General features: G+C 36.8%; 3 protein-coding genes across 14 annotated transcripts in view; all 3 read right to left on the reverse strand.

Annotated features, from left to right (window-relative positions):
• LOC142554148 (uncharacterized) overlaps positions 1-6,488 on the reverse strand; it is a 139,496-nt gene extending 133,008 nt beyond the window's left edge. For 3 of the 5 annotated variants that reach the window (XM_075664810.1, XM_075664811.1, XM_075664809.1), the window contains exon 1: positions 3,992-4,997. In XM_075664810.1, the coding sequence (XP_075520925.1) occupies positions 3,992-4,640 (649 nt within the window). In that variant the 5' untranslated portion in view covers positions 4,641-4,997. Of the gene's footprint in view, positions 1-3,991; positions 4,998-5,676 lie in introns of those variants that run through there. The other 2 variants (XR_012822124.1, XM_075664812.1) reach the window with 2 other exon arrangements.
• Positions 6,489-10,733: 4,245 nt separating this feature from the next.
• LOC142554152 (cytochrome c biogenesis protein CCS1, chloroplastic-like) lies at positions 10,734-15,019 on the reverse strand. 7 transcript variants are annotated; one of them, XM_075664815.1, is made up of 4 exons: positions 12,746-13,471; positions 11,966-12,086; positions 11,702-11,792; positions 10,734-11,295 (listed from the first exon to the last, which is right to left on the reverse strand). In XM_075664815.1, exons 1-4 carry the CDS (start codon positions 12,774-12,776, stop codon positions 11,266-11,268), a joined length of 273 nt encoding a protein of 90 aa, XP_075520930.1. In that variant the 5' UTR covers positions 12,777-13,471; the 3' UTR covers positions 10,734-11,265. The 7 variants fall into 7 exon arrangements, 1 of the variants encoding a protein (XP_075520930.1); XR_012822133.1 differs by adding an exon at positions 14,897-15,019 and having other exon boundaries at positions 10,746-11,792; positions 11,888-14,155; XR_012822134.1 differs by having other exon boundaries at positions 10,749-11,792; positions 11,888-12,086; positions 12,746-14,880.
• A 9,130-nt stretch (positions 15,020-24,149) lies between these two features.
• Positions 24,150-26,605, reverse strand: LOC142554153 (UPF0496 protein At4g34320-like). Of its 2 annotated transcripts, none has more exons than XM_075664817.1 (2): positions 26,245-26,605; positions 24,150-25,715 (listed from the first exon to the last, which is right to left on the reverse strand). In XM_075664817.1, exon 2 carries the CDS (start codon positions 25,641-25,643, stop codon positions 24,474-24,476), a length of 1,170 nt encoding a protein of 389 aa, XP_075520932.1. In that variant the 5' UTR covers positions 25,644-25,715; positions 26,245-26,605; the 3' UTR covers positions 24,150-24,473. The 2 variants fall into 2 exon arrangements, with proteins under 2 accessions (XP_075520932.1, XP_075520933.1); XM_075664818.1 differs by having other exon boundaries at positions 24,152-25,627; positions 26,245-26,604.
• Between the last annotated feature and the right edge of the window lie 293 nt (positions 26,606-26,898).

Consider the following 26,898-nt stretch of genomic DNA (forward strand, 5'->3'; position numbering starts at 1 on the left):
ATTTGTATTTTGATGAAGTGTGAGTTGAACTAAACTGAGGATTTCTTGATTCTGTAAGGCGAATGGGCATTATGACTCTATTTGAGCACTCGATGGGGTAAATGAACATTGACATATCACACACACACGTGACTCTTGGGAAATCATGAATTACATTAAAATAGATAAGTCTGAGGCCAATATCACTTTTTGCGAATCCATGACTGTTAAGAGTTTCATTACTTGTTAATTGACTTCCTGTTTTTATTCTATTTTGCTCGGGACTAGCAAAAGTTCAAGTTTGGGGGGTTTGATAAGTGCAAGATTTGCACTTAATTTATATTAGAATCCATTTTGAATTATGCTGGTTTCGAACAGAATTATGCGTTTTTGGTTGTTTTTGTTGTCATTTCAGGAATGGAGAAAATAGTGGATGCGCAACCTAGTGAACCGAGAAAACAGAACCGAGCTGCGAGTTCAGCCATTACCATGACCAGAGAGGCGCGCGCCACCACGCAGAATCTCGCGCTACCGCGCGCACATGAAAGCAAGAGGATCGACAGAAGCTCGCGCGCTGCAGCGCCACTTCTTGCGCTATCGCGCGAACAGTTGCAGCAGGAAGACCCGAGAGCAGCGCGCGTCAGCGCGAATTCACGCGCAATCGCGCGCGCGCAAGTACGAGCCAACAAGCAGAAGCCCGCAGCGCCACCGCGCGCGCGGCGTCTAGAAAAGTTATAAAATGTGCTGCCGCTAGGTTAGAAATGGGAGAGGTCGTCTTGGGGAAGAAAGATACGAGAGAAGTGAGCCGCCGTGGGGAGAAATCACACGAAAAATACACCATCTTGGGACGGAAAAGAAGGGAGAAACGGAGCGCATACACGAGACGAAGATTCAGAGTGTGAAGAACAGTCACAAATACGAAGAACGACGGATCTGGGGACAGAGACGACACTTCGGATTTTTTATCTTTTCCTTTGTTTCTTTATTTTATTGCGTAGCAATGTCTAGAATCACAAACATGTCTTATTTTCTCTTGGATTTCGTGATGAACTAAATTTCCATTCTAGAGGTTGACGTAGCTTTGTCTTTACAATGATTTGACGTGGATATTTTTATGATTGGATTCCGTGTTATTTAATTGTGTTCTCTACTCTTATTTCATTGCAATTTACTGGCCATAAATTGTATGTTTTGATTAATTCTACAACTCGGGAGAGGGACTAGGATTATAGATCACTAGAGGCACATCGTAGAATGTTTATATCAGTTCGGAAGGCGTATAACTTTTGCGAGGCTTAGGTAAGAATATTGATTGCATTTATCAATTAAACTTAGATTTGTATTAGGAATAATTGAATCGAAGTTTGATTGATACATTTATTCGTCACTTGGGAAAGGGGGAATAAAATACTTAAGTGTTCTTGGCCATTAAATAATAGGAATTCATGAATTTAAATGCAACCAGGAGAATCATTGTAGAAACTTAGTGAAGTCAGTCCTCTAGATAATTTCTATCACTGATATTTCTCCGGTCGGTAAATCGATTTATTGTTTAGTCGCTTTTTAATTGTTTTTAACAAACCAATTCTCTTTCGAATTTTCTAGATAAAGTTGAGACTATTTTAATTACGATCACCGATATACATTTTTATACACACTCCTCGTGGGATCGATATCTGTACTCTAACCAGTACTAAAACTTGACACCGTACACTTGCGGTAGTGAAAACACGCAACAACTTGCTGACATATCATACAACGAGACACAAACTCAGCTACATCCTTTTTCATATTCTTCCACCAAAACTGAGGCCGTAGAATATGATACATTTTCCTTCCTCCTGGGTGGATACTATATCGAGTACAATGAGCTTCTTTAAGGATGGCTGTACGCAATTCTGGAATATCTGGGACAACCAATCTACCATTCAATCGAAGAGAATCATCTGAGTGAATTGAGAAACCAGATTGGTGTCCTTGAGATACTAACTCATAAGATTTCAGAACTTGATCATCAGTTTTCTGAGCTGACTTTACAATCTGAATCAACTCTGGCTCAACAGAAATCTGAGATACACAAACATCATTACCTTGGATTTGAAAATCCAACCCAGAAGTACAAATATCCTCTCGTAACTTAGAAACATGAATCGAGGATAAATTAACGTCAACAGCCTTACTACTCAAAGCATCGGCAATGACATTCACTTTTCCCGGATGATACTGGATCTCACAATCATAATCTTTCAAAAGATCCATCCAACGTCCCTGTCTCATATTCAGATCTGACTGAGAGAACAGATACTTCAAGCTTTTGTGATCAGAATAGATTACAAATTGCTCTCCAAACAAATAATGTCTCCAAATCTTGAGAGCAAAAACGATAACAGCCAATTCCAAGTCATGAACAGAATACTTAGACTCATGCGGTTTCAACTGACGAGAACCATAGGCCACAACTCTGCCATGCTGCATCAGAACACAACCTAGACCTCGATTAGATGCATCCGTGCAAACCACAAATCCTCCAGAACCACTTGGAATGGTAAGAACTGGTGCAGAAATTAATCTCTTCTTTAACTCGACAAAACTTGACTCACATTCATCAGACCAAATGAATCTCTGATTTTTCTGAGTCAGTTGAGTGATAGGTCTAGCAATCTTTGAGAAATTTTCGATAAATCTCCGGTAATAACCAGCCAGACCCATGAAACTACGAATCTCTGGCACATTGTCGGTCGTGCCCAGTTCAGAACTACTTCCACTTTACTTGGATCGACAGAAATACCATGTTGAGATATGACATGGCCCAGAAATACCACTTTATCTAACCAAAACTCACACTTGGATAGCTTGGCATACAACTGCTTCTTTTGAAGAATTCGAAAAACTATCCTCTAGTGTTTAACATGCTCTTCCTCGGACTTGGAATAAACAAGAATATCATCGATGAATACAATCACAAAACGATCGAGATATTTACGAAATACTCGATTCATCAAGTCCATAAACACAGCAGGAGCATTGGTCAAACCAAAAGGCATAACCAAAAATTCAAAGTGTCCGTATCTCGTGCGAAAAGCTGTTTTCGGCACATCTTCTTGTCTAACTCTCACTTGATGGTACCCTGAACGAAGATCAATCTTAGAATACACCGAAGTACCTTGCAACTGATCAAATAAGTCATCAATCCTAGGGAGTGGATATTTATTCTTGACAGTAGACTTATTCAGTTGTCGATAATCAATACACATCCGCATCGTACCATCTTTCTTCTTGACAAATAGAATCGGTGCACCCCACGGTGAAGAACTCGGACGAATATAACCTTTACTCAACAAATCCTGCAATTGTTCTTTCAGTTTTTTCAGCTCAACAGGGGCTAAACGATATGGTGCTCGAGATATGGGTTCAGATCCTGCCATTAATTCGATACTGAACTCAACTTCTCGTTCTGGTGGAAAACCAGGAATCTCTTCTGGAAACACATCAGGAAACTCACGGACTACAGAAATATCAGAAATCCGTCGCTCATCTTGCGATAGATCCACAGCATAAACCAGAAAACCTTCATGACCAGAATCTAACAATCGATTCATTTCAATGGCAGAAACTAGAGGAATCTTGGCTTGAGAACCACGACCATAGAAATTCCATTTAGGAGCAAAGTTAGGTCTGAAACGAATTATTCCTCGATAACAGTCAACAGTGGCACGATTTGCAGTCAAAACATTCATACCAACGATGCAATCAAAGTCATGCATAGGTAGAACTATGAGATTCAGATATAGAACATTTTCATCGTGAAACAAAATCGCATTGAACACCACATTATCAGTGATAATCATTTTGCCCATCGGAGTAACAACAGATATATTGGAATTCATACTAGTGGTGCGAAGATCATGCGAAACAACGAATGCATGAGAAACAAAGGAATGAGATGCTCCAGTATCAAATAACACTCGTGCTATATAACCACATAGAGTACAGTTACCAGTAATTACAGTACCTGGAGCTGCCTGAGCCTCATCCTCAGTCAAGGCAAATACATGAGTAGATGACTGATTCTGTTGACCACCTTGCCATCTGCTCTGATGCGAAGGGCGACTAGGCTGATGGGAAGACTGGGACGCAGCTGGAATTCTATTACCTTGAGCTCCACTACCTGCCTGGGCTGATTTCCCCGTCTTACTAGGACAAACTCTAGCAAAATGGCCCGGCCGACCACAAACATTACAAACCCCTTGAACTCCAACACACTGATTACTGGAATGCTTGCCTCCACAGTGATCACAGTAAGGTCCACTATAGCGATATCCCCCACGGTTCCCTGAACTCGAAGAACTAGAACCAGGCTTCTTAAATTGTTTCCCACGTGGACGAAGAGATGCAGAACTAGATGAACTGAATTGTTGTCTCCCCGACTGATGATGTTGGGTAGGAACTCGATTGCCACTCCTCTTAAGACTAGCTTCAGCCCTTTTTGCTATTTCCACTACTTCAAGATAATTCAGTGGCTTACCGGTAGAAACAAAAGGGTGCAGATGATCGTTCAATCCTTCAATGAAACTTTCGACGACAGCAACCTGACTCGCAGCAACATGAGGAGCATATCTCAGCATAGCATAAAAAGTATCCGCATAATCCGCAACTGACATATCGCCTTGTTTCAGGTTATGAAACTCAGAAGCCTTAGACTGTAGAATGATGGAGGACAATAACTCTCCTTAAACTTCAGCTTGAATATATCCCATGATGGAATGATCCTCTGAGCATCTAAAGTCATCAATGTAGTAGACCACCACATTTTGGCACGATCTTTCAACTGATGCACAGCTAATCTCAATCGACACTCTGGAGGATACTCAATCAAATCGAATAATTCCTCAATCTCAGAAATCCATAACTCAGCTTTCTCAGCTCCCTCCGAACCACTGAATCGAGGAGGATGCATAGAATGGAAACGCGCAACTAACTCATCCATCCTAAGATGCTCTAACTGATCAGCAGGTTGCTCCACAAAAGTATCATCAACAACCCAGACACGAGGTCTACCACGCCCACGACCTCGACCTCGAGCTAGAGGAATCTCATCAACAGGAATTTCTCCACCTCCCTCCATTCTATATGATAAAACACCAAAACAATTAGAATGGAAGTAAACAGATCATATAATCACATAAACATTCTGTCAAGTAGCATACACAGGCGCAACAACCATTTTAGTGCCAAGACTCGAGTGTCCTAGACTCTAGTTCGAGCGTATCCCAGTTTACGCTCTGATACCAAGATGTTAGGCACATTTACTCTAATGTCAAATAATGATCAAACAATAATGGTTTGATTTAGATTTACAGCGGAAATGGTTTAAAATAATTTAAAACGGATCTCAGAGCCTAGAAAAATTTCGGCATAACCTCCCCGTAAATAGGACATCCCGAAAAACTCAAGCAGCAATTTATATCAAAATATACTCCAACTAGAGTCATTAAAACAAAACCAAGGTTAAACAACCTATAGCCGCACTGGCCAGGACTAAACAGAAATTAGAACTTACCAAATACTCACCAGATCATAAATATCACAGAGTCGATTCAGAACATTGAAAAAACAACCAAATACCAATACAGATACACGGGGCATCTCCCCGGCAATTAGACTACAATACAAGACTGAAACAAACCCAAGACATACATATAGACTAACTGGGAGACTCCACTGAACAGAACCAAGCAATCCAACCTCAATCCCGAGCTCCACTGGCGGAACCTCGGCCTGATGCTACAAAACGACTCGGGAGATCTACCATGGTGCCCAAAAGCAACCACAGCAGCCCCCCCAGTAAACAACTGAGGTTAGGATTCTGGTATGAAACAATCCAACAATAACAACAATAACAGAAATCATGCATAATCATATAATGAAATGTGATATGCAATGCATGAAAGGCTCAACGAATAATCAGGATAACAGGAGCCAACAAACGGTACGATAACAACTGGAATAATGCTCGAGCAACAACATAGGGGAGCTACATCGTCATGCAGCTAAACCGCCCTGCCAAGTATGCGAGGTATGCCAAGCTGTGCTGAAAAACACCCCTGACTCGGCCTCCATACAGCTTATACGCTATAACATGATGGCACAACAGAACGAACTAGATGACACAATCCCAGCGCTCACCTCAAAAGGCTACACTAACCACGGGATTGTTCAATCACATCTACGGTCCAATGTGTATAGGCCTATCAGCCACACAATGATCCCGAGATAAACAACAATGCCAGATAACAACGGATATCAACAATGGGCTAACAAGAAAGATATGGCTCAACATGAATGTCATAACAGTATGCCCGATGCTAAATGCCAATAATATGTCGTAATAATAAACATAGATCATAACGAAGGCATTTAACAATTTATAACAGTCAACAATTCATAAACACGATCAATGTAACATAGAATGGCAATTAAACATAATTTATGTTTTACCGTTGTATGTTACCGAGCTGTAACATACCTATACCAACTTGAAACTCCAATATCAACTTCTCTTCAAGACTCTCGGCCTAAAACAAAACCACAATAAGCCGATCATGAAAACTACATTCCACACCAATGTCCGATTTGGCACAAAATAGCATAAAATTCATATCTCGCTCAATATTAACTCAAATTAATATCCGCCAATTGGAAATGAAAGATAACTCAATTATCTAAGTTTCTCCAGTTGAAACCATCTTCAGAATCTCAGTAGATTATTCTCATAATTTCCAAGAACACACTGCTACTTATGAATTCGCGGACAGAATCTCACACACTAAGCATTTCCAGAAAAACAAGCATAACTTGCTCAATTCTTAATGGAATTTAACGGATCTTATATCATTACGAATACAACACATGGTTCTACAACTTTCTTTTTAACCAAAAACCCAGAATCCGAGTGCAAACATGCCATAAACTCGAATTACAGTAGGTGTTGTACACAGCTCCAACACAAAATTCCATTTTGACACGTTTTGGTAGAAAAATCATATCAAATCCGTTTCTTATCCAAATTCGATGATTCCAGCGGCTATAGAAATCTAACAAATAGAGCTACAAGTTCTATATAAACCACAAGTCGAGATTCTTAGCGCACAATACACATAAACTCGAAAATCAGCCGCAAAAGTTGTAAACTCCCAACAGAAACCCAATAAGAATTCCATGAACAAAATTGAAACCCTAGGCTTAGAGATTACCTTCAAAAGCTTTCTATGAACTGAATTGAAGCTAGAAACGATCTCCACACACTCTAAGGAACCAAGAACTCGCTCAACACAGCTCGGAAAGAAGCTGGAAAAAGAGCTGGTTTATCTTCGATTCATCGCAGGAAAAGCACGCCATGGCTGGAGCTGTTGGTTAGTTTCTTTCTTCTTTGTGTGGAAATAGACAGCGATGCTGTGTGATTTATATAGCACTGCAACTACTTTACAATTGTGTCATTTGACATATTTGCCGTCAGCTTTTTGGTTGGTTGACTTACTTTCTACTCCAGATGTATGTAATATATATACTTTAAGATTACAATAATATTGTCATTATGTATACACTTTTTGGGAATTATTTTTTATATAAGTGAGTCAATAATTATTTATTATAATATTAGCATATCGATACAATTTATGTGTAAAATAATAGAAAATTTAAATTTATATATTTTAATTCAAAATTTTATATTTTATAATATAAACTTAATTTGAAAAAACTATTAATGAAAAACTGTTGCTTGAGTTTTTCAGGATGTCGTATTTATGGGGAGGTCATGCCGAAATTTTTCTAGGCCCTGAGGTCCGTTTTAAATTATTTTAAACCATTTCCGCTGTAAATCTAAATCAAACCATTATTGTTTGATCATTATTTGTCATTAGAGTAAATGGGCCTTACACTATACGTACTACATGCACTTTGATCCGTTTACCGACTCCATTGAGGGTCATTAGGTGGCAAGGTTAGGTGTGTCACGCCCCGGGACGGGGGTTGGTTGACACCGGCGTTGCTCTCAAATTTACATTCGAAAACAACAAGCCTCAGAAGTACAAAATTCAGAAACCATTCTTTTATTCATAATACGAATTAATTCATTGTCTGATACAACTCGAATCACTAATGTTTTACAGCGAAAATGTAAAACCAAATATAACAGTATCTTAACAGATGCAGCGGAATAAACATAAACTAGAACTGATAAACAACGGTCTTCTTCACCAGCCCCAAAATTGAATCTGCTCTTCTTCTTCTAACTTTTCTTCCTCGCTTTTATCTGAGATGGGTTTGGTGGGTGAGTGATATGGTTGTGACTCAGTAAGCAGGGGCGGGAATAACTCTCAGTTTTCGAAATCGTTTTCAACAGAAACAGTAATACAATAATATACAGAAAACTCGTATTTTCATAACAGAAATCAGAATTAGTAAGCACTGAGCACGTTATTGAATTTCATGGCTAAACTGATATCAGTCCCCTATATGTTCTCTCCTCTAAGGGGTGAGGCCAGAATCAGAATCAGAATTCAGAAATGTTCAGAATATATATTCCTACCATTAGTTCACTAGGGAGTTTCAGTGCTTCAAAATCGTATATCAGAAATTAAACATACAGAAACTGTGCTTTAAAACAGAATTATCAAACTGATTTCAAGATATTTATATATAAGCCCACTTACAGTAATTTGCTAGAGTTTCGATTGAAGTCTACTGGAAATCTGGTTGCTCTCGCTACTGGATTTTACAGCTCGAACAAGGCACTCTCTTAGCTCGAAAATTTAAGTAATAATCTCAAGATTTGTGTAACATCAATTCAGAGACTTGAGGGTGTTATTTATAGGTCAAAATCTGACTGTTAGACTCCCTATTAATGGCCATAATCTGCATTTAACAGCCTTTATTCCATTTTGAATGCTTCAATTACAAGTCATGAGTTGAATTAGTAACTGTCTGCTAGAATCTCGATCTTCTGCTGCTGGATTCTATCTGCTGGAATTCTATCTGCTGGAAAATATCAACTTCTGAAATATTAGCTTGATGCTGGAATTGTTAGCTTCTGCTGGAATTTTCATTTGCTACTGAATATTGCTAGCTGCTGGAAATATTAACTTCTGCTGGAGTTTTGCATTGCTGCTGAAATGCTGGAAATTCGGGTTCTCACAGGGTGTATTTTCGAAATACGTAGGAGCAAATGCATTGTAGTCGGTGATTCATCGTTTGCCTACGGATGAAGATATCCTGTGTGATTTGATGATTTAATAGTGCAATGAGTCTCTGGTCAAAGTAAGAAATATGATTTAGGGAAAGATGTTTTCCTAGTTGCACATATCATACCATTATTAGTACTCAAAGATAAATTGCATGTTATCGAATTCATATTCAACTCTCGATATACCAGTGGTTGTTTATTCGATCAGGATATATGTGTTGAAGGGATCGTACTGTATGCTAACCATGACTAAAGGTTCTTGCAGGTACTATTAGTGATACCTAGGGAATCATGGGGCGATGCTACTAGACACTCTTACCATAATCAGATGGGTGCAATCAGAAATGAGTTCTGACATTCTTGATCAAGGAGTTGATGAAGAATAAATGTTATTCTGAATCACATGGAGATGTGAACCCACGGCTAGCTGTATCCCTGAATCATTGAGGTCACACAAGTATCGGATTCTGTGTTCCCGTTGATATAGTCGAATTTCAAGGAGTTGAAATTTGACGATTATAGTTTGATGGAGATCAAACAGGAAGTTTATAAAGAAGTTTATAAGATGATTCCATAATATTGAAGAAATGGAAGTTAATTTAATTGCTAATTAAAGGAGGAGAGTGAAACTGTCTGTTTTGTGAATGAGTTCACTAAACTAGAAGTCGTCCAATATGGTAAGTGGAAATTTTGATCTTCGAAATTTTCATTTTTCATTATATGAACGAGAATTGTATCCTTGATACATCGGCACTCGGATCGTCGATCGGGGTTATAATAAGTTCGGAATCATTTATTTAGTGAATTGAGAATTTGCTAATTAAATGATTGTGCTAGTAGTGGTGACTATTAACATGCAAAAATTCTCATAAATGTTCTAGAGGAGTCTAGAATTAAATTAACCAATGAGTTAATTTTACAAATTAATTTAATTAATGTACTTATACATGTGAGTATTTTAATATATGTATACTTATATGATAATAATATATCATATATTATTAAAAGTTAATAAATACATTATATATTAATAATATGAGAATATATAATTAATGAAATACATAGAGTTCTAATACCACAATGACTCCTGGAGAGGGATTTACAAGAATGATTATTTCCGCTTAAAAACCGAAATAGTTTAGAGTCCAATGTATTATACGCAAAAGTATAATTCTAAATGTCTTATAAATATTTTGTTAAACACACGATGCCCAAACTGCGTTTCGATTGTCGAAACGAAAATTTCTAAAATTCCGCTGTGTTTTGGATGCGAAAATATGATGCACTAACACTCCGATCATCGAATATGAATGTATCTTGAATTGTGGGCTACAATATGACTTAAGGAAAAAAAATTCAATTTTGGTTCTAAGTTATTTTTTTTCTAAAAATATTACTTTCAACGTAAATATTGACCGGTTCGCCCGTCTCACATACGTTGTCTCACAAGAAACCTGCTCAAGAAAAAATACTCAACGAAATTAAATCATTCAACTTATATAAGAATAACACATGTAACATGAAGCAATACGTACACAAAGTATATATCCTCTTGTTCATATCTGGTATATTAACTGCTAAAAATACAATGTATGTGCAACATACTAAGAAAGCAATACAGAGCAAGAAAATACATACACGCGATGATATCTTCATCAAACTTCGACTTCAACACATCTATATATCTCACTCGGGTCACTGGTGTCCCGATTACTCAACTGTTCGATGATTTATTACTATTTTCATCAAACTTCAATGACACCAATATGATTCTTTTGTCATAAAAAGAAATTAAACAAGCCATTTACACGGTCGGTTCATGTAGAAGAAGATGGCTTGACTATTTCTGGTACTTGATCGAGCACGAAATTCATGTTGTCTGAAAATTCGCCCTTGGCTCGATTCATTTTACCTTCAACGACAACTGTTGTTCCGTCTTGGAATGGCCAAATCTTTTAAACGATCGAACATGTACATGAAAACCAGATATTATTGAATTTCTGTGATGGCGTTTATGCCAGTGAATTAATCAACAGCCAATATTATCCCTCTGAGGGACCCTTCAAGAATACCTAAAAAAGATTCTACTATTATGGTTTTGAAATAAGGAGATCACTAAAAAATAACAATCGATACATAGAACCAAGAATCCACTATGGTAGTAGAAGCTACAGTTGATAATAGTCTTGGAACTCAAATATTTTGAATTGTACATCGTAATGCCAAAAAGACACCGCCACACGTTAGTTCAGGGCAATTATTGCATCCAAACACTATATTCCCAAAAAAAACCGTAAGCTATGTATTCTGGTTCAACCAAGTGTAGAAAATGCATAGAAAAGTCTTTCAATTTCACCTAGAAGCAAAACTCTTTAAGATACTCAAGCTCCCAAAAATCGATGAATAGAAATATCAGCAAAAGCTAAACACAAGGAAGTGCAATTATAAGCCTTCAAAAAAAAGGACATGGCATTATACTTCATAACCAGCACAGAATGATCCCCAGATCGTGAATCGAAGTTCTAAGTCCTGCTTACGAACTGCCTCAGGTGAATGTACGAAAGACCACCTGCAAACCACGTATAGCATTACCAAATACAAACATATTAAAGGCTATCCAGATGGCAAAAACCAACAGTCATCAAAATCAGACATTTTTGCTACCTTCACTATGGGGATCTGTGTTGTATACGTACAAGTCATAAGCGATGCTCCTAAAAGAATTAAGGTTCCAAAGAATACCGGATATGAAAACATATGGTCAAAACCGAGGGTGAAAATCCACCTCTATGTAAAGAATCCCAAGACAGAGAGTACTTTTGAAAATAGAAATCCGGCGCCTCACCTTGCCCGATTACAGTTCCTGCAAGAAACGAAAACAAGCAATTCCAATTTGTACATCTGAAGCTGGAGTAGTGGAAAGAATGAATACTCTGATAGATCGTAAAGAGATCAAATGAAATGCCAAATGGGATTTGTCACTCTACAGCAACAAAAGTCATATGATCAAATTTACATCATATCAAGAATCCCAATTTTTTAAAAACGTGAAAAAGCATGTGACAAATTTTTCTTCCATTATCAGAAAAATTAGAGATGGTGTAAATCACTCAAAGTCTCAAACTGTCCAAAACCTAACACGAATATGCTGATTCTGCTGGTCTAATCACTAATGCAGGATAATGTAGAACAGCCTGTATTAACACATGATACACAACATTTATTACAATAAAAACAAACTTATACAAAGATCACAAGATTAATATATCTAAAAAACAGGTAGAATGCCAACAGAATAAGGCCTTTATGGCAAAAAGAACAAAATGATGATAAAAATCTTATCCTGTGGCTTCTCAATTCTCCATTTACATACGTTAATCACTTCCCAATGTTTTTCACACACTGCTGAAATTATGTAAAACCCAAAAGTGTAACATCACCTGTGCACCATTAATACAAAATTGATACATAAAAATTTGACTTTTTCCCATACAACAATGACGACAAGAATATGCATCTTACCTACTGCCATTAAGGCAGCAAGAGCAAACATTTCAGCAATAGCCAAAGGTAAATTCGAGAGCGCTGCCAACACCTTTCTTGAGAACCATTTCAGCAACCAAGAACTATCTTTCTTACTCCGTGGCACCTTCAGCGGAGCACCACCACTTCCACCTCCTCCCTTTTCAGGAAACCACTGGAGCTCCGCCCGGCTCAGGTGCCACAATGTTCGTTTTAATGGCACCTGCAGCTTCTTTTTTGCACCCTCACACCACTCTCATTCTCCGAGGTTTCAAGCTTACAAGAACACTATTTTAAAAAGGTATAAGATATGTATCATATTAAATTTTAAGAATAAAGTATGATTTTTTCTTTTTAATTTCTATTTTATTTATATACGAGACAAAATTATGACAAGTTTTTAAAACATACAAATCTTAGTCGTTTAAATATAATAACGACCAAAAATCTAAATTAACCTAACTGAATTTGCGAATTAAATAAATTAAATTTGATGGGTTATTTTGGTTTAATCTAAATGTTGCTTAAGCCGAGGATCACAGGACAAACTAAGAGCATATTACTTGAACATTTCCAATTTGAAACGTGCTTAACAAGATAAAATACGAGCACGTCACATTGAAATGTGCTCAATTGGTATAATGCACAAGTGGAACACAACTGAACTATAATATACAATTTCGTATCAAGAATTCCAATTCTAACCCCATAAAGGGATAAACTTCAAGCAACGATCAGATGCAAGAGCACGAGAATACCAAGAACGACGAAAATCAGCTTCCAAGCTATTGGTTTCCATTCGATTGGACCCAAATGATAATGATGAAAACCATGAACATACCCTCCATGAAAGGAACTCAAGAACAAATTCGGTGTACCAGAAGTTGTTCCATAAACAGTAGCATCATGAAAATCGTGTAGCTGAAGGTTAAAAATGGCTGGCAATGCACCAAAAATATTAGATAAGACCTGGTGACCGAACCTGGCAACCCCCATTGGCATCAATCCAGATATGGGATCCAGGTCATTTTGGCGGAAAAAATTTATACCTACATGTCGGGCAGTTTGTGGCCTCTGCCCCATTGGTCGGTCTGGAATAGAAACTCCTGGTATGAGACGGGTTCTTGGGTCGAAACTTGATTTACCCCTCCCATATATTGGAACTAATTTATCTTCTTCAACAAGAGCTTTGCAAACCGGACACTCGTGAGAATGTGAGTGGATTTGAAGCCATTGGTAGAGGCAAGACCAACAGTAAAGGTGACCACAGAGTGTCACAATCGGATCCTGTGCTAACTCGAAACAGATGTTGCACTCGAAGTTTCCAGTGTCAGACAATATATCGGATAAGCTAGAGGCATCTGTTGATTGAGCAATCCCGCAGTCCATATTTACAATCTGGATGCAGACCTGAAAACATCTCTTAATTCATTCAACAAGAAGAACCATGCCTATATATAATCAAGGAGGGGCAGGATTCAAATGGAGGTAAGCACATCGATCACCATTCACCCAACTCAAACGAAAATGCTGAAATTTCATATTTACTTTTTTAAAAAAATAAGTATGTTTCCTACATAATATTTTACTCGCTACCCCCTCGTCAGAATTCCCTAATACCCCTTACCAGCGTGAAAATCGCATTAGTAGGAAATTCAAATTATCGAACATGGGAAAATTAGAAATTCCCCTGCAGCAAATTCAACAACCATATCCATAATCCTTTTTTCTTGAAAAGCTAGCAGTCTCATTACTTCATCCTTCAAGAAAATCGATAATCCTTATGGCTAAAAAACTATAGCTAGATCTTTAATGTATTGAATTCATGCATAATTTCTTCCAGATTAAAGGACTATCCAACTCAATATTGAATCAAGAAATGAATTCACTAAGGGAAGCAGAACTCTTCGAAATCAGATAACTTTTACACAATTTATTCCTAAACGATAACAGCAAGCAATCAACTACATATCATCATCTAATCTCCAAGCACCAAACAGCGAACCCACCAAAAAGAAAAAGAAAATCTAACTCCTATTAATCCTAACATAACAAAATGCTTAACACCACAAAACCCTAAATCTCTGGCTACCCATGACGAAAAAAAAAGAAAGAAAAACAGCTACTTCTCCAGTAAAAAAATAATCATACTTCCAAGAAAACAGCAATTGATCCAATTATGAGGCAGAAAACCAGCTAATTTAAGGCACAATGCACCGTAAATTCATCGATAAATAATTTTAAAAAACAATACAAATACTTGCATTGTGGAATTGGAATTGTAGGGAAGAAATTTGGTAGATTAATGTAGGAAGAAACGCGACGGGAATTTGCTGGCCATTTTGTTTTTCAGTCAATTATTTAATTAAAAAAAAACGAAACTCTCGTTTTTCTAATAATTTTATTTTCTTAATTAAATAATTATTTTTCCTTACTTTTTGTAGATAGCTGAAGTTAATATACAGTGAATATATGGTGATTTTTTGGACTTTCAAGGTCCGATTTGAAATTAAGAAAATATTTGACTGAAATAAATCTAACTAATGTATTCATGTGTGAGATTTCATTTTCTTAAATAAATAGTTAATCAAAATTATTTTACAAATTTTCTCACGCATTATGTGATTGTACAATACTTTTAATAATTCATTTGATCTATATTTAAATGAGGATCAAAATATAATTACAAAAAATAATTAGAAAGACCAAGTAGGAATTAAACCTACAACTTGATGTATAAGAAACAAAAACTATATCTGCTGAACTACATGGGGCTTGCTTTAAAAATTTAATGCTTTATTAATATATATAATTATTTAAAAAGATCATTATACTAAAAATTAATTACTCTAAATATGTAAACTTAATAATATAACATAGATGTTAAAGTATCTTGGAATTAAAAAAAGTTAAATATAATATTGCAAATCTGATTAGAAGAGCTCAATATAATCCGTAGTTATTATCTTTCGATGATAAATTGTAGATTAATATAATAGTTTGTAAATCATATTATGTAAATTATGTGTGATAAACTCGTCTGAAAAAATGTTAGATACGAAGAATCAAATTATGAATAGAAGTAAAAAAAAAAAGCACAATTATTCTAAAAAACAAATTTTGTCGTGGAGAATCCGTTGTCAAAAAATATAAAATGCAGATAAGTATATTGAAGAGAAATATTTATTCCTAATTTTAATTGATATATCTTATTGATTTATTTCCCTAATATTATCTTTTCTTTGTTGATATGATATTTAATATTTAATTATGGTTTTGTCTTTCTAGATAATTGTTGTGGGGACACGGACGCTAATCAGTTCTTAATCGTCATCAGAATCAATTTACTAATCAAGTAATTAGGGTCATAAAAATTTTTCTTTTTAATGCGGAATGTAGTGAAATCAAACTAATATACAACTCAGTATAAAATAAAGTACAAGTCCTGTACCGTCTACAAATCAGTAAAACTAAGGTTCAACATCTAATTATCAAGTGTCAAAACCCTATATACATCAAAGTCCAAAGTCTCCATTCTATCACGATCTCTCCTCATCTCCTGGACCCTGATCATGTCCCACCTGTTGTCATGTACACATACAAACAAGACAACAGCCGGATAATTCCGGTGAGAATATAATCTCAGTATAAATCAATGAAACATACAATCATATTAACAAATATAAAGCATGTAACAGATAACAGTAATATGTATCAAAATCTGAAACATAATCAATATCAGACTGTCGACAATACTCGTAACTCTACAATTCAGACTAGACTCAATCCTAGTCTAGGGATCCCGGTTTCCAGAAGTTGGCATTCCTATATCGACCAACAGTAATAGAAAAGACTCCAGTTCTATCCACGTCGATAAGGTATCGATCACCAGAAATAGAAAAAGGTCTGATTCTATCCACACCGATATGGTATCGATCACCAGTAATAGAAGGAACTCTAATTCTATCAACACCGATATAATATCGATCACCAGTAATAGAAGAAGCTCCAATTCTATCCACACCGATACGACATCGATAAACAGTAATAGAAGAAACCCAAATTCTATCCACATCGATAGCCAATCATCCGGTGACAGACTTTGGCACTATCGCCAATACACTATCTTGTGACATCGTGCAATATGCCCGTGGCGATCCCGCCACTATCAAGCACTTATGTCACAAGATTACTCGTCTAATATTTGTTATCTATTAATCAAGAAAACAAGTATATCAATCAAATCAATGCAAATATCAATGCAATAAAGTAAAGTATGTGATTTAGGGAAACTCAAGTCTAAACCGACTTAAGTCGATCTCCCGATACCACATTGACTTATACCTTTCGTTTGTAGTCACGGTCTGAAGCAATCTCAGTTCTGAACTCAAGACTGTCTTTGTAGATCAAAAACGATATATTGAGAATCATAATATCAATATTCAATTCTCAATTCAACACTGAATCTGATTAATCCGGATTTAATTCAAATAAAAGCATAACGGCACAATCTCAGTATCCCCGTCAATACCATAACAACAGACATCAATTACAATCATAACCCATATCCGATACAATTTGTAATCCATCCATAATCCAAATCTGTCCGATTTCAGATCAATATAATCAGAAAATCATAACAATTCCATAATCAGTCCGTTTCTTAATCTGACTTCGATTCTATGATGCATAACATGTCCAGAACATCATATATGAATTCCATGCAATTCTGACAACATCATAATTTCAAAACATGTCAAAACATAGTAAAACTTACGTCCAGTTGTAGCCTACGTTGCTAGGAACTCGGTACTGCAGTCAGATTCAAAATCAGACGGACGGATTTTTCACAAAAGGCGTAAGGATTTTTCACAACTTCACAGAGACTTTTCTCGACTCTTTTCTCGGAAAAATGAAGGATTTTCGTACGTTTTGTATATATATATATATACATTCACGCATGTAAAGCAAAGGGTGAACTCTACGCGCAACACGTCTCGCGCATATGCGCGACCTAAATCGGCGCATATGCGCGAGACCTTCTGGTCTTCGCACATTTCTTTTCGGCAGCTCGCGCATATGCGCGAGACTCTCTGGAGTTGTGATTGAACTTCCACACAGCTCGCGCATATGCGCGAGACCTTCTGTCCAATTCGCGCATGTGCGCGTCTCATGTCGCGCATGTGCGCCGATGGTACTGTCCTCGCACATACACTTTCACACGTTACTTCAAATCGTGTCTCGGTTAATCCTTTCATAATCATATCAAATTATAAATCAATAATTACAGATTACTAGGATTAAATTTCCGGGCATTACAATTATGTTAAGATTTTATTGTGATATGAATTCTTCCTTGAATTTAATTTCCTATTGATAAGATTATGTGGAATATTGGGTTTTACCTTTCTAGATATTATCTTTGTGATAAATATCTTCTAGATATAATATTTATGATAATGATTTACATGATATGGTATTATTGATTTGTTTCTAATAGAATTCTTGTTTACCATATCTTATAGATTTCTTTATGGAAGATAAACTCTAGGAGAGATGAAGGTTATAAATAAGAGGTGATCAACATGTGCTGAGGGGCGACGGAGATTTAATAAAAAAAAAAAAGCGGAAAGAGAGAAGAGTGTAGAGAGAGAGACGAAGAAAAATTCAGAGAGTTTTAGTGGAAGAGATTTTTCGTGGAGGAGAGATTTTCGTAGGAGCTTTTTCGATCTATTGATCGTGTGTTTTTCACTCTTCGCTTGGAGGTTTTCATGAATGCATAACTGATGCACTTTTGCACGTCGAGATTTCAGAGACAAATAATTCTACAAAGACGTTGCTGTTTTGAAGAGTGCTGGTTTACGTGTTGCTCTGATTGTTGCCAACATCTACAGACAACATCCGTAACGATGTTGGCTGGAGATCGGGTTTTGTTGTTTAAAGTTTTTGGATCACGCTTTTGCTTTCTTGTTTTAGTTTATTCTGGTTATTTATTTTAGAAAGCATTTTTTTTCTCAACGTGTTGAGGAAATTGATTTTAGTGAGAATCACTAGTGATAGATTTTTGTGTAAACGATTTGGTTTTTCTAGTGATTAATTTTTGCCATAAGGCACCGCACAAGTATTATACTTGTGCATATTTAATCTCGTCCATTTAGTTATTGAAAGTTAATTTGTGTTGCAAAATATAATATTCCGCTGCATGTTGTCCGAGATGTTGTAACATCTGACACAACATTTAATTCTGATTAAACACAAATTTACTATTTATGATATTCTTATTATTTCGATCATCTGTCGGACAAAATAAACCTTAAAAGTGGTATCAGAGCGGGTTCTTGATATACTAAGTGCTGATTCTGGTTTTTGTTTTTGTTTGACAGAACTAATCCGATGGACAATTCATTTGCAAGCGCAGCACTTCGACCACCAGTTCTAGATGGTACCAATTACAGCCTATGGAAGGTCAAAATAAGATACTATATAAAATCTCTAGATGAACGGGCATGGCAGCGTGTCATCAATGGATGGACTCCACCAGTCATGATAGATCAAGAGGGTGACAAACGGCCAAAGCCTGAAACTGACTGGACTGCTGATGAAGTGCAAAATTCGAACCACAACTCAAAGGCTTTGAATGCTATATTCACATCGGTTGACATGAACATGTTCAGTTTAATCACAAACTGTACTTCGGCTAAAAGTGCATGGGATATTCTCCAAAGTCACTGTGAAGGGTCTGAGAGTGTGCGACGAACCAGTTAAGGATGCTTACTTCCAAATTCGGGATGATGAGGATGGAAGAATCTGAGAACATACTCGAGTATGATCGTCGCCTACGGGAAATTGCTAACGAGGCATTCAGTGTTGGAGAAGCTATCTCAAATGAGCGCCTAGTTAGCAAAGTCCTCCGTTCTCTGCCCGAAAGATTCAACATAAAAATTTGCGCAATAGATGAGGCTAAGGACACTTCTAAGATGGCATTGGAAGACCTTATCAGTTCATTACGTACTTTCGAGATGAACTTGGACATGCAGAAGAAGGATAAAGGGAAGACAATTGCACTCCAAGCTTCAAATGACTCCTACAATGAACTCCTTCAAATATCTCAAGAAGTCAATGATTCTGATCTCTGCGAGGATTCTATCTCCTTTATCACAAAAAAATTTGGTGATTACTTGAAATGAATCATCACGTTTGCTGCGAAACTGGATCGGCAATTTTCTGTAAAATACCTCTCGTAGTCTCTGGACTATGATTTTGTGATTACAGGGTGTTGTAAACACTAATCTTCTAGTCTCATTTTCTTGAGTATAGGACTTGAACATCTGTAGAAAATTATTTCCTAACAATATGTCAGCTCCTGTATCATGAAAATAAATTGGTGGTGTTTTAACCTTGTACCAAGGTGTTTGCCCTGCACCGCCAATCATGATTTCTGTCATCTTAATCCCTTTGCATAAGATTAAGATTCTTCTGGAGAAATCTCTTCCAGCAATCTTTGGTAGTTCTTCTTCCAAATTATTTGGAAAAACTCCTCGCTTTGCTGTACATATTCCAGCACCTGAATCAATATAAGCAGCAAAATATTCTGCCTTATATTGTTCATACAACATTCCTATTGGAATGTATATGGAGAATGGACTTGTGGTCATTGGATTTTCCACATCTTATCATTTGCCATAAACTCCATTCCATACTCTAGACGTTTCCAAGGTTTGTGTTCCTCGAGAAACTCTAATACAAGAATCAGTCGATCTGATTCTTTCCCTGGAATTCCTTGAATGTGAACTTCCAATTCTCCGATATTAATCAGTCATTGGTAAATCCCTATCACAGGTTGTTCCAAATAGTATATTGAATTACAAGGAAATTGATTCCTTTGTTTTGTAATATCAAATACTATTTCTATTTCCTTCCACCCTTCTGGGCATCTAAGTTTTCCCATTGTAGAAAAACTTTTTGGCTCCTGTTGGGTTTCTATGACAGGCGTTTTTCCCCACCTATAACTCGTAATTCTATCTCCTTGAAAAGATAGTCTTCTTGATTCCAATTTAAGACTTTGATTCCTTTGTAGAATCGGTTTGTCTTGTATTTGGATATCTGTTTCCTGTATTAAAGGAAACTCAACTCTTTCTGGATAAATTGCTTGAGCAACTTTTCCGAATATCTCGGGTATTTCAATGAACTCATTTCTAATAAACAACTCAGAATGATGTGTATTAGATAGAGCATATGAAATTTGATAAGTAATAGAGTAGGGTCTATTACCTTCTTTCATCAACCTTTTTTCCTTGAAATTTTGATGTAGTGTCAAGGCTCGGCTGAAATCTCGATCTGCCAGGTTGTAGGCTATCCTTGGATATATTACTCCTACAATCTTTCCTGCACAGAGGTTTCCTGAGATAGTTCCCAGTACTGAATCTTGAAGATTCCCCATTCTTTTATCGCATATAGCAATATCAATAGGCGAATCTATTCCTTCTTTGAAAGTAGCCTTTATCATAATTTGGATTGCTCCAATATGAATCCAAGACATAGTCCTTGCTACTTCTATCTTGAGTTTTTGTAATTCCTCCTTAATTTCTTCAGAAGGAATTAACTGCATCTCCATTCTATTTCCCGTAAGTTCCATTGGGATTGCCATTTCCCTTCTAGAAACTTTATAGATAAGATGATGCTTTCTGTTTCTTAGGCCAAGACTTCCTAAGAACTTTTCTACCTGTCCTGCAGAGAATCCTTGATATCTCTGTAAGCTAGGATTTTCTCTCATGATCCTTTGGACCATATTATTAGAGATTGTTGTCTGGCTAAAGAATCCAGACAAATCTTCATGTGTTTCGTGTCGAAACACCTCGTCTTCAGTCGGATTCCGATTCGGTTCCATCGGATTCTTCTTGACTTAGAACTTCTTCTTCTTCATATATACTCTCATCTGAGGCAATGTCCTCAAATCGGTATACTTGAATAAGATCTTGGTAATAAACTGCTTCTTCAATATCCGGGGTGGGCTCGAAGCGTTTAATACCTATTTTTTCATTTTCTGGACAGTTGGTCGAAATATGACATCTTGCTCCACATGTCCAGCAGTTACAATCCTTGAAACTTTCATTGGCTCGAGTATGAGCTCTTCTGAAAGTTTTCTTTGTATGTGTTCTTCCTGTGCTCCGAGATGTACTCGATGCTTGCGATGATATCCTACTCCTTGATGGTCCGCTTCTTTGTCCAGATTTATAAGATCTGGCTTTTTGTCTAGACCAAACAGTTCTTGGTTTCCAAGAACTTCTTCCACTTCGTGCATAAGGATGAGTCCTAAAACTTTTCTTCTTATGCTTCTGTGGTTTACTTCCAATAATTGTTGGAAGATCATTTTTCTTACAACACAAGGGAGTTCTTTTGTTCATACCCCTTAGGCGTTTGTAATTCTTTTTTAATGCTGCCATATGGCACCATTCTGCCAATTTTCTTTGAGGAAAGAGGCTCTTCTTGCCAGCGTATCTGGAATACCAGGTATGTATTCCCTTATGAGCATTTCTCTCCAAAGGCTTGGCATTTTTGCGAAGAAAAGCTGCATAGCTATATCTTCTTCGACTCCTGAATTTCATCGATATTTTGTGAATAACATTATGTATTCATCTACTAAACATATGTCGTGTAATTCAAGACTATACAGAGCCTGAGTATATTTCTTCCTCTTCTCTGTATCTTGACTGTTAAAATAGTCTACCCCTATAAATTGTGCTTTAAATAGGGTAGCCATTTTTTCGGCTATCTCGCTCAGAGATTCTCCGGCCAGGACTGACTCTTTCATTTCTGATGAAGTCATGTCCCAAGCAATTTTCACTGATCCCATTAGACTCATTTCTAAAAGTTTAATGAATCCTTCTTTGTTGAGATCAAGTGTTCCTGCTGCGATTCTCATAGCAGATGTCCAATCATCTATGAGATCCTCTCTGTTTTTGAAATCTAATATATCAAGGTTAAGCATAACCCCATAAGGATGTATAGGATCTAAAACGGTCTTCCCGTAGGGTGTTTGGTGCAATGGAACTTGACTTCTCCTTGTCCTTGTACCCGCTGGGTGTGATCCTCCACCAGTATGGAAATCTGTTTGGGATTCTCTCATATTAACATTCTGAGATCCCACACTTTCCCTTGGTGGTTCCTGAGTGGATGACCAGGTTATAGCAGGTACTTCACCCCCTGCTGTATTCATCTTTAGATCTACAACTTTGAGATTTGCGAAAGATTCCGCAAGCTCTTGTAGATCCTCCAGACCAATCTTTTCTAAAGTTGTCATCAGATCAATTTCTTTTCTGAGACAGACTTGATTAGATTGATCATCTTTTCTTCTTCAGTCAAAGGTTTTGACACTACTCTGGCCTTTCGTTGTTAGTGTAACAAGGGTTCAGTACCAAATGAGGGTGGTAACCATCCTCCTGAAGTTCTTTTACTAGAACCTGATTGTTGTTCTAGTTTCTGAATTCTTGTTTGAATATCCTTTAATATTCCAAGAATTTCTTCCTGGGTCTTAAGGATTTCTTCAACTCGTTGGGGTACAAAATATAGCATGTTGCCATAATTTTGTACTGTTTTCTGTATTTCTCTAAGATCTAAGGAGAGCTTAGAAGAGTCTCGTATAATTTTCAGAAACTTATTTCCTTGAATCATAAGTTTACCTGAGAATTTACCTGAGGGTGCTGATGCTTCCCTTTATGTTCTTGATATCTAACAATAGTTAGATTAACTTGTATATATTCCAAAATATTGGAATAAATCTTGTAAATTATTTTTCTCGAACCTCGATTCGGATTCATAATTTTTTCAAAATTCTCCTTCTCATACAATTAGTTACTAGTAATAATAAAATTTGTGTTTGAAATAAATTAACCATAGGCTCTGATACCATTTTGAAAGCGTGGAGGATCAATTAAAATTGAAATAGAAATGAGGGTATTTTTGTCCATTTTAAGGTAATAGGGAGTTTAAAGAAAGTTTTTGATGTATAGGGAGTTTAGGGAAGATTGATTTTGGGTTTGGGGATTTATGAGCAATTTACCCTTATTTAAATTTATAATTTATATTTATTATGCTTGTTTATTTTTTATAACAGCTCGTGAACCATAAATATATTCGTTAAGTAAAGTTTGAGCTTGGTTCAATTATAAACAAATCAAAATCAAACATTCAAAAGTTCAGTTCAACTCGATTACATATTAACATGATTCATTGAATGCTTAAACAAATATTTCTCCATTTTAAGTTTTTTATTATTTTTAAAGTTGAATCAATTTATTGTATAACAAGAATAAGAATTTATATACTAAAATTAAGAATTCTCATGGATAATTTTGCACTGACAAAATTGAAATGAAATTCAAATCCATTACATATCGACTTATACAATTTCAATAGTAATACATTATCAGAATAGGCATAAAATGATCCTGGCTAAGAAATCACATCACCAAGCACAGGAATCCACTAGCATTACATCTAACAAAGCATTCAAATAGTAACACAAGTCCAAGAAAAAATTTCAACAAGAGGAAAAGTATTAAAACCAACGCTACCTAATGTTTTTTTGTCATAAAACTAGGAATAAGATCAACAGCCCGATTACTAATAGTCGCACGAAGTTAACAATCTACCTCCATCATGTCTGTCCTGTTCATCCTTGTTCGTACGCGAAACACCGTAGTATCCGAGTATATATCAACACGATGTTTCAATGGTCAGGGTGTTTGATGATCCTCTGCAAAATGACAGTTCTTGCCTTGCGAATATCGCGACAGCAGCTATCAGCTTGTATTCCCAATTCGTCGGCATCCTTCGTGAAAGAATCCGTTTTCTTCTTGATTTCTTCGACTCCAAATCTTAAAGCCTCTTCATTGATCGCGAAATCAGCGGTTTCCAAAAGGGATTCGATCTGAAGCACTAACTTGTCAATCAAAACATGGATACTGTCCAAATCTTTGATGGTCACATAAGTTCCCACAGTCATGCTGTTGATGATCTCCTTCTGTCCCTTTACTGCATTTTCATAGTTCTTGAGAAGTGAATCAATCCACTTCCCCATCGAGCCAAGAGGGATGGCCGTTGCAGCAGCCAAGGCGGCTGCAACAGGTGGTGCCGCTATGGCTGCAGCCACCACCGAGAAAATCAGCACAGCGGCGAAAGTGGCAGCAAAGATTATGCTAGATATCTTCCTCCAGGTATGGATGGACTTTAACTTCTTGTCCAATTTGCTCTTCTTAATCTGCAACCTCTCCAGCATTACCATTTGCTGCTGATGCACAGCCTGAAAGCTTTGAAAAAATTCCTCGGTGAATGGATCCCCTGCCTCCCGAAACGCCTTCAACTCCTTCAAGGTTTTTGCATATTTCTCCTTCCCTTCCACTCCATCTTCTCCTTCTTCTTCGTCAAAGTGATGTAGCGCAACGAGAAGCAGCAACTGGTTATCTCGGGCTCGTTTCAAGCATTTCTCCAACACGGCATAGAAGTCCATAGTCTTAAGGCTGTTCTCGAAATACTCCTCGACAAGATCAAACAATTCTTGATTGTTCCAAATATCTTTCTTGCAGTCAAGAATCACTTTCACCACCTCTTGATTCATCTCCAGAAGGCATTCGGTGACTTCCCGGAGTGAATCAAAGGACAAAGCCCGGACTTCTACCCCGCTGGCGAGGGAAGTGATGACATTGTTGGTACGCGTTTGGAGCGCGGCATCGAATGACTGTAAATCCGCATCGACCCGACAGGCTGCCACATAGGAGTTCAGCTCGGTTGAGAATTGAAGATTGTTGATAGGATTTGCACCTGAAGCCTCAGTAGCCTTCTTGCTCATATGGCTTCCCATCGTGTCCCAAATTTTCAATAGCTCTGAAAAACAAAACATCAAAACAACATCCAATTTTCCAAGTTTGCACGTTGCTTTACACGGATTGAAGCAATAATTGTTGCTTCAAAGCTACAATAAGATCAAATTAAAAGCTACACAAAAAACCAAGAAATGTATTTATTTCCCGAAAACACAAACAAACATACATTATTTACAAATATTTCCACAAAACGCATTCCAATCAACTTTTATATTCAACTTTTCACCACTTCCAAAATAATTATCTTACTAAATTCTATTCTATGACATTATATTATATTGTCAGATTAAATTTCAAAAATGCAATTTCAAAAAATACTTTCCCAAAATACTAAAAACATAAGCAAATATGCTCAAATTTCTTTGGGTCAATCCTCTGAATCACAATTCCGCAGGACTCCTATAATCCTAAGGCAGCAATTTCCTATCAACAACCTCAAAAAAACCAAAACCAATCAGCGTACAAATGCAAACACAGAAACCCAGAACAAATCAGCTCCATAAATAAGAGTCATAATCATACAAGTTTTCCACTTTCCACAAACTCCACATGAAAATTAAAGAGAACCCATAAATACAAACATTAAAAAACAATTAAAACTCGAAGAAATACCAGTACCTCATGGATTTCTCGTCGAGTCAGCAAGAAAACAATGGGAAAACACAATAATTTATGCTCGATAATCTGATGGGTATTTAACGGGTAGGAGAGAGAAAGGGAAATAATATTATATTAACACGTATACAGATTTAAGATTCTGAGAAATGTGAAACGGCAGATAAAGATTGAGGTTGATTGAGAATCAAGAACAGATTGAATTAAGAAGATTGAGTTGCTCAAGTAGCCCAGGAAAAAATTATTTAAAGTTGTGGTTGAAATTATGAAGAAATTTTAGCTTGCACGCATGAGTTAATTCATAAATCTTCGCACGGGAAACGCGGGAAGCAATGTCTTCCCCTCTAATAATTTTTACAGCCATGGAATATTACTCTCGATACTAGTCTCGAGCGAATTACTCTCGATATCATTTTTGTTCTTCGGACAGATAATAATTAGAGACAACAGTAATTAAAAATTTGGATAAGACGTTCTCACGGATCGTATTTTGTGAAACGAATCTCTTATTTGGGTCATCCATTAAAAAATATTACTTTACATGCTAAGATTATTATTTTTTATTGTGAATATCGGTAGGGTTGACCTGTCTCACAGATAAAAATTCGTGAGACGGTCTCACAGTAGACCTACTCTTGAAAATATATGCCATGATTG

The sequence above is a fragment of the Primulina tabacum genome, chromosome 8 (genome assembly GCF_025594145.1).
Source record: "Primulina tabacum isolate GXHZ01 chromosome 8, ASM2559414v2, whole genome shotgun sequence".
In the NCBI taxonomy this organism is placed as follows: domain Eukaryota; kingdom Viridiplantae; phylum Streptophyta; class Magnoliopsida; order Lamiales; family Gesneriaceae; genus Primulina; species Primulina tabacum.

Excerpts from the sequence above, each read along its gene's own strand:
- LOC142554153 (XM_075664817.1), bottom strand. The coding sequence starts at position 25,643 with ATGTTTTGTTTTTCAGAGCTATTGAAAATTTGGGACACGATGGGAAGC.
- LOC142554152 (XM_075664815.1), bottom strand. The coding sequence starts at position 12,776 with ATGTTTGCTCTTGCTGCCTTAATGGCAGTAG. Across the intron at positions 11,793-11,965 it reads ACCATATGTTTTCATATCCG|GTGGTCTTTCGTACATTCAC; the intron begins GTATTCTTTGGA and ends CGTGGTTTGCAG. Across the intron at positions 11,296-11,701 it reads CATTCTGTGCTGGTTATGAA|GTATTCTTGAAGGGTCCCTC; the intron begins GTATAATGCCAT and ends AATCTTTTTTAG.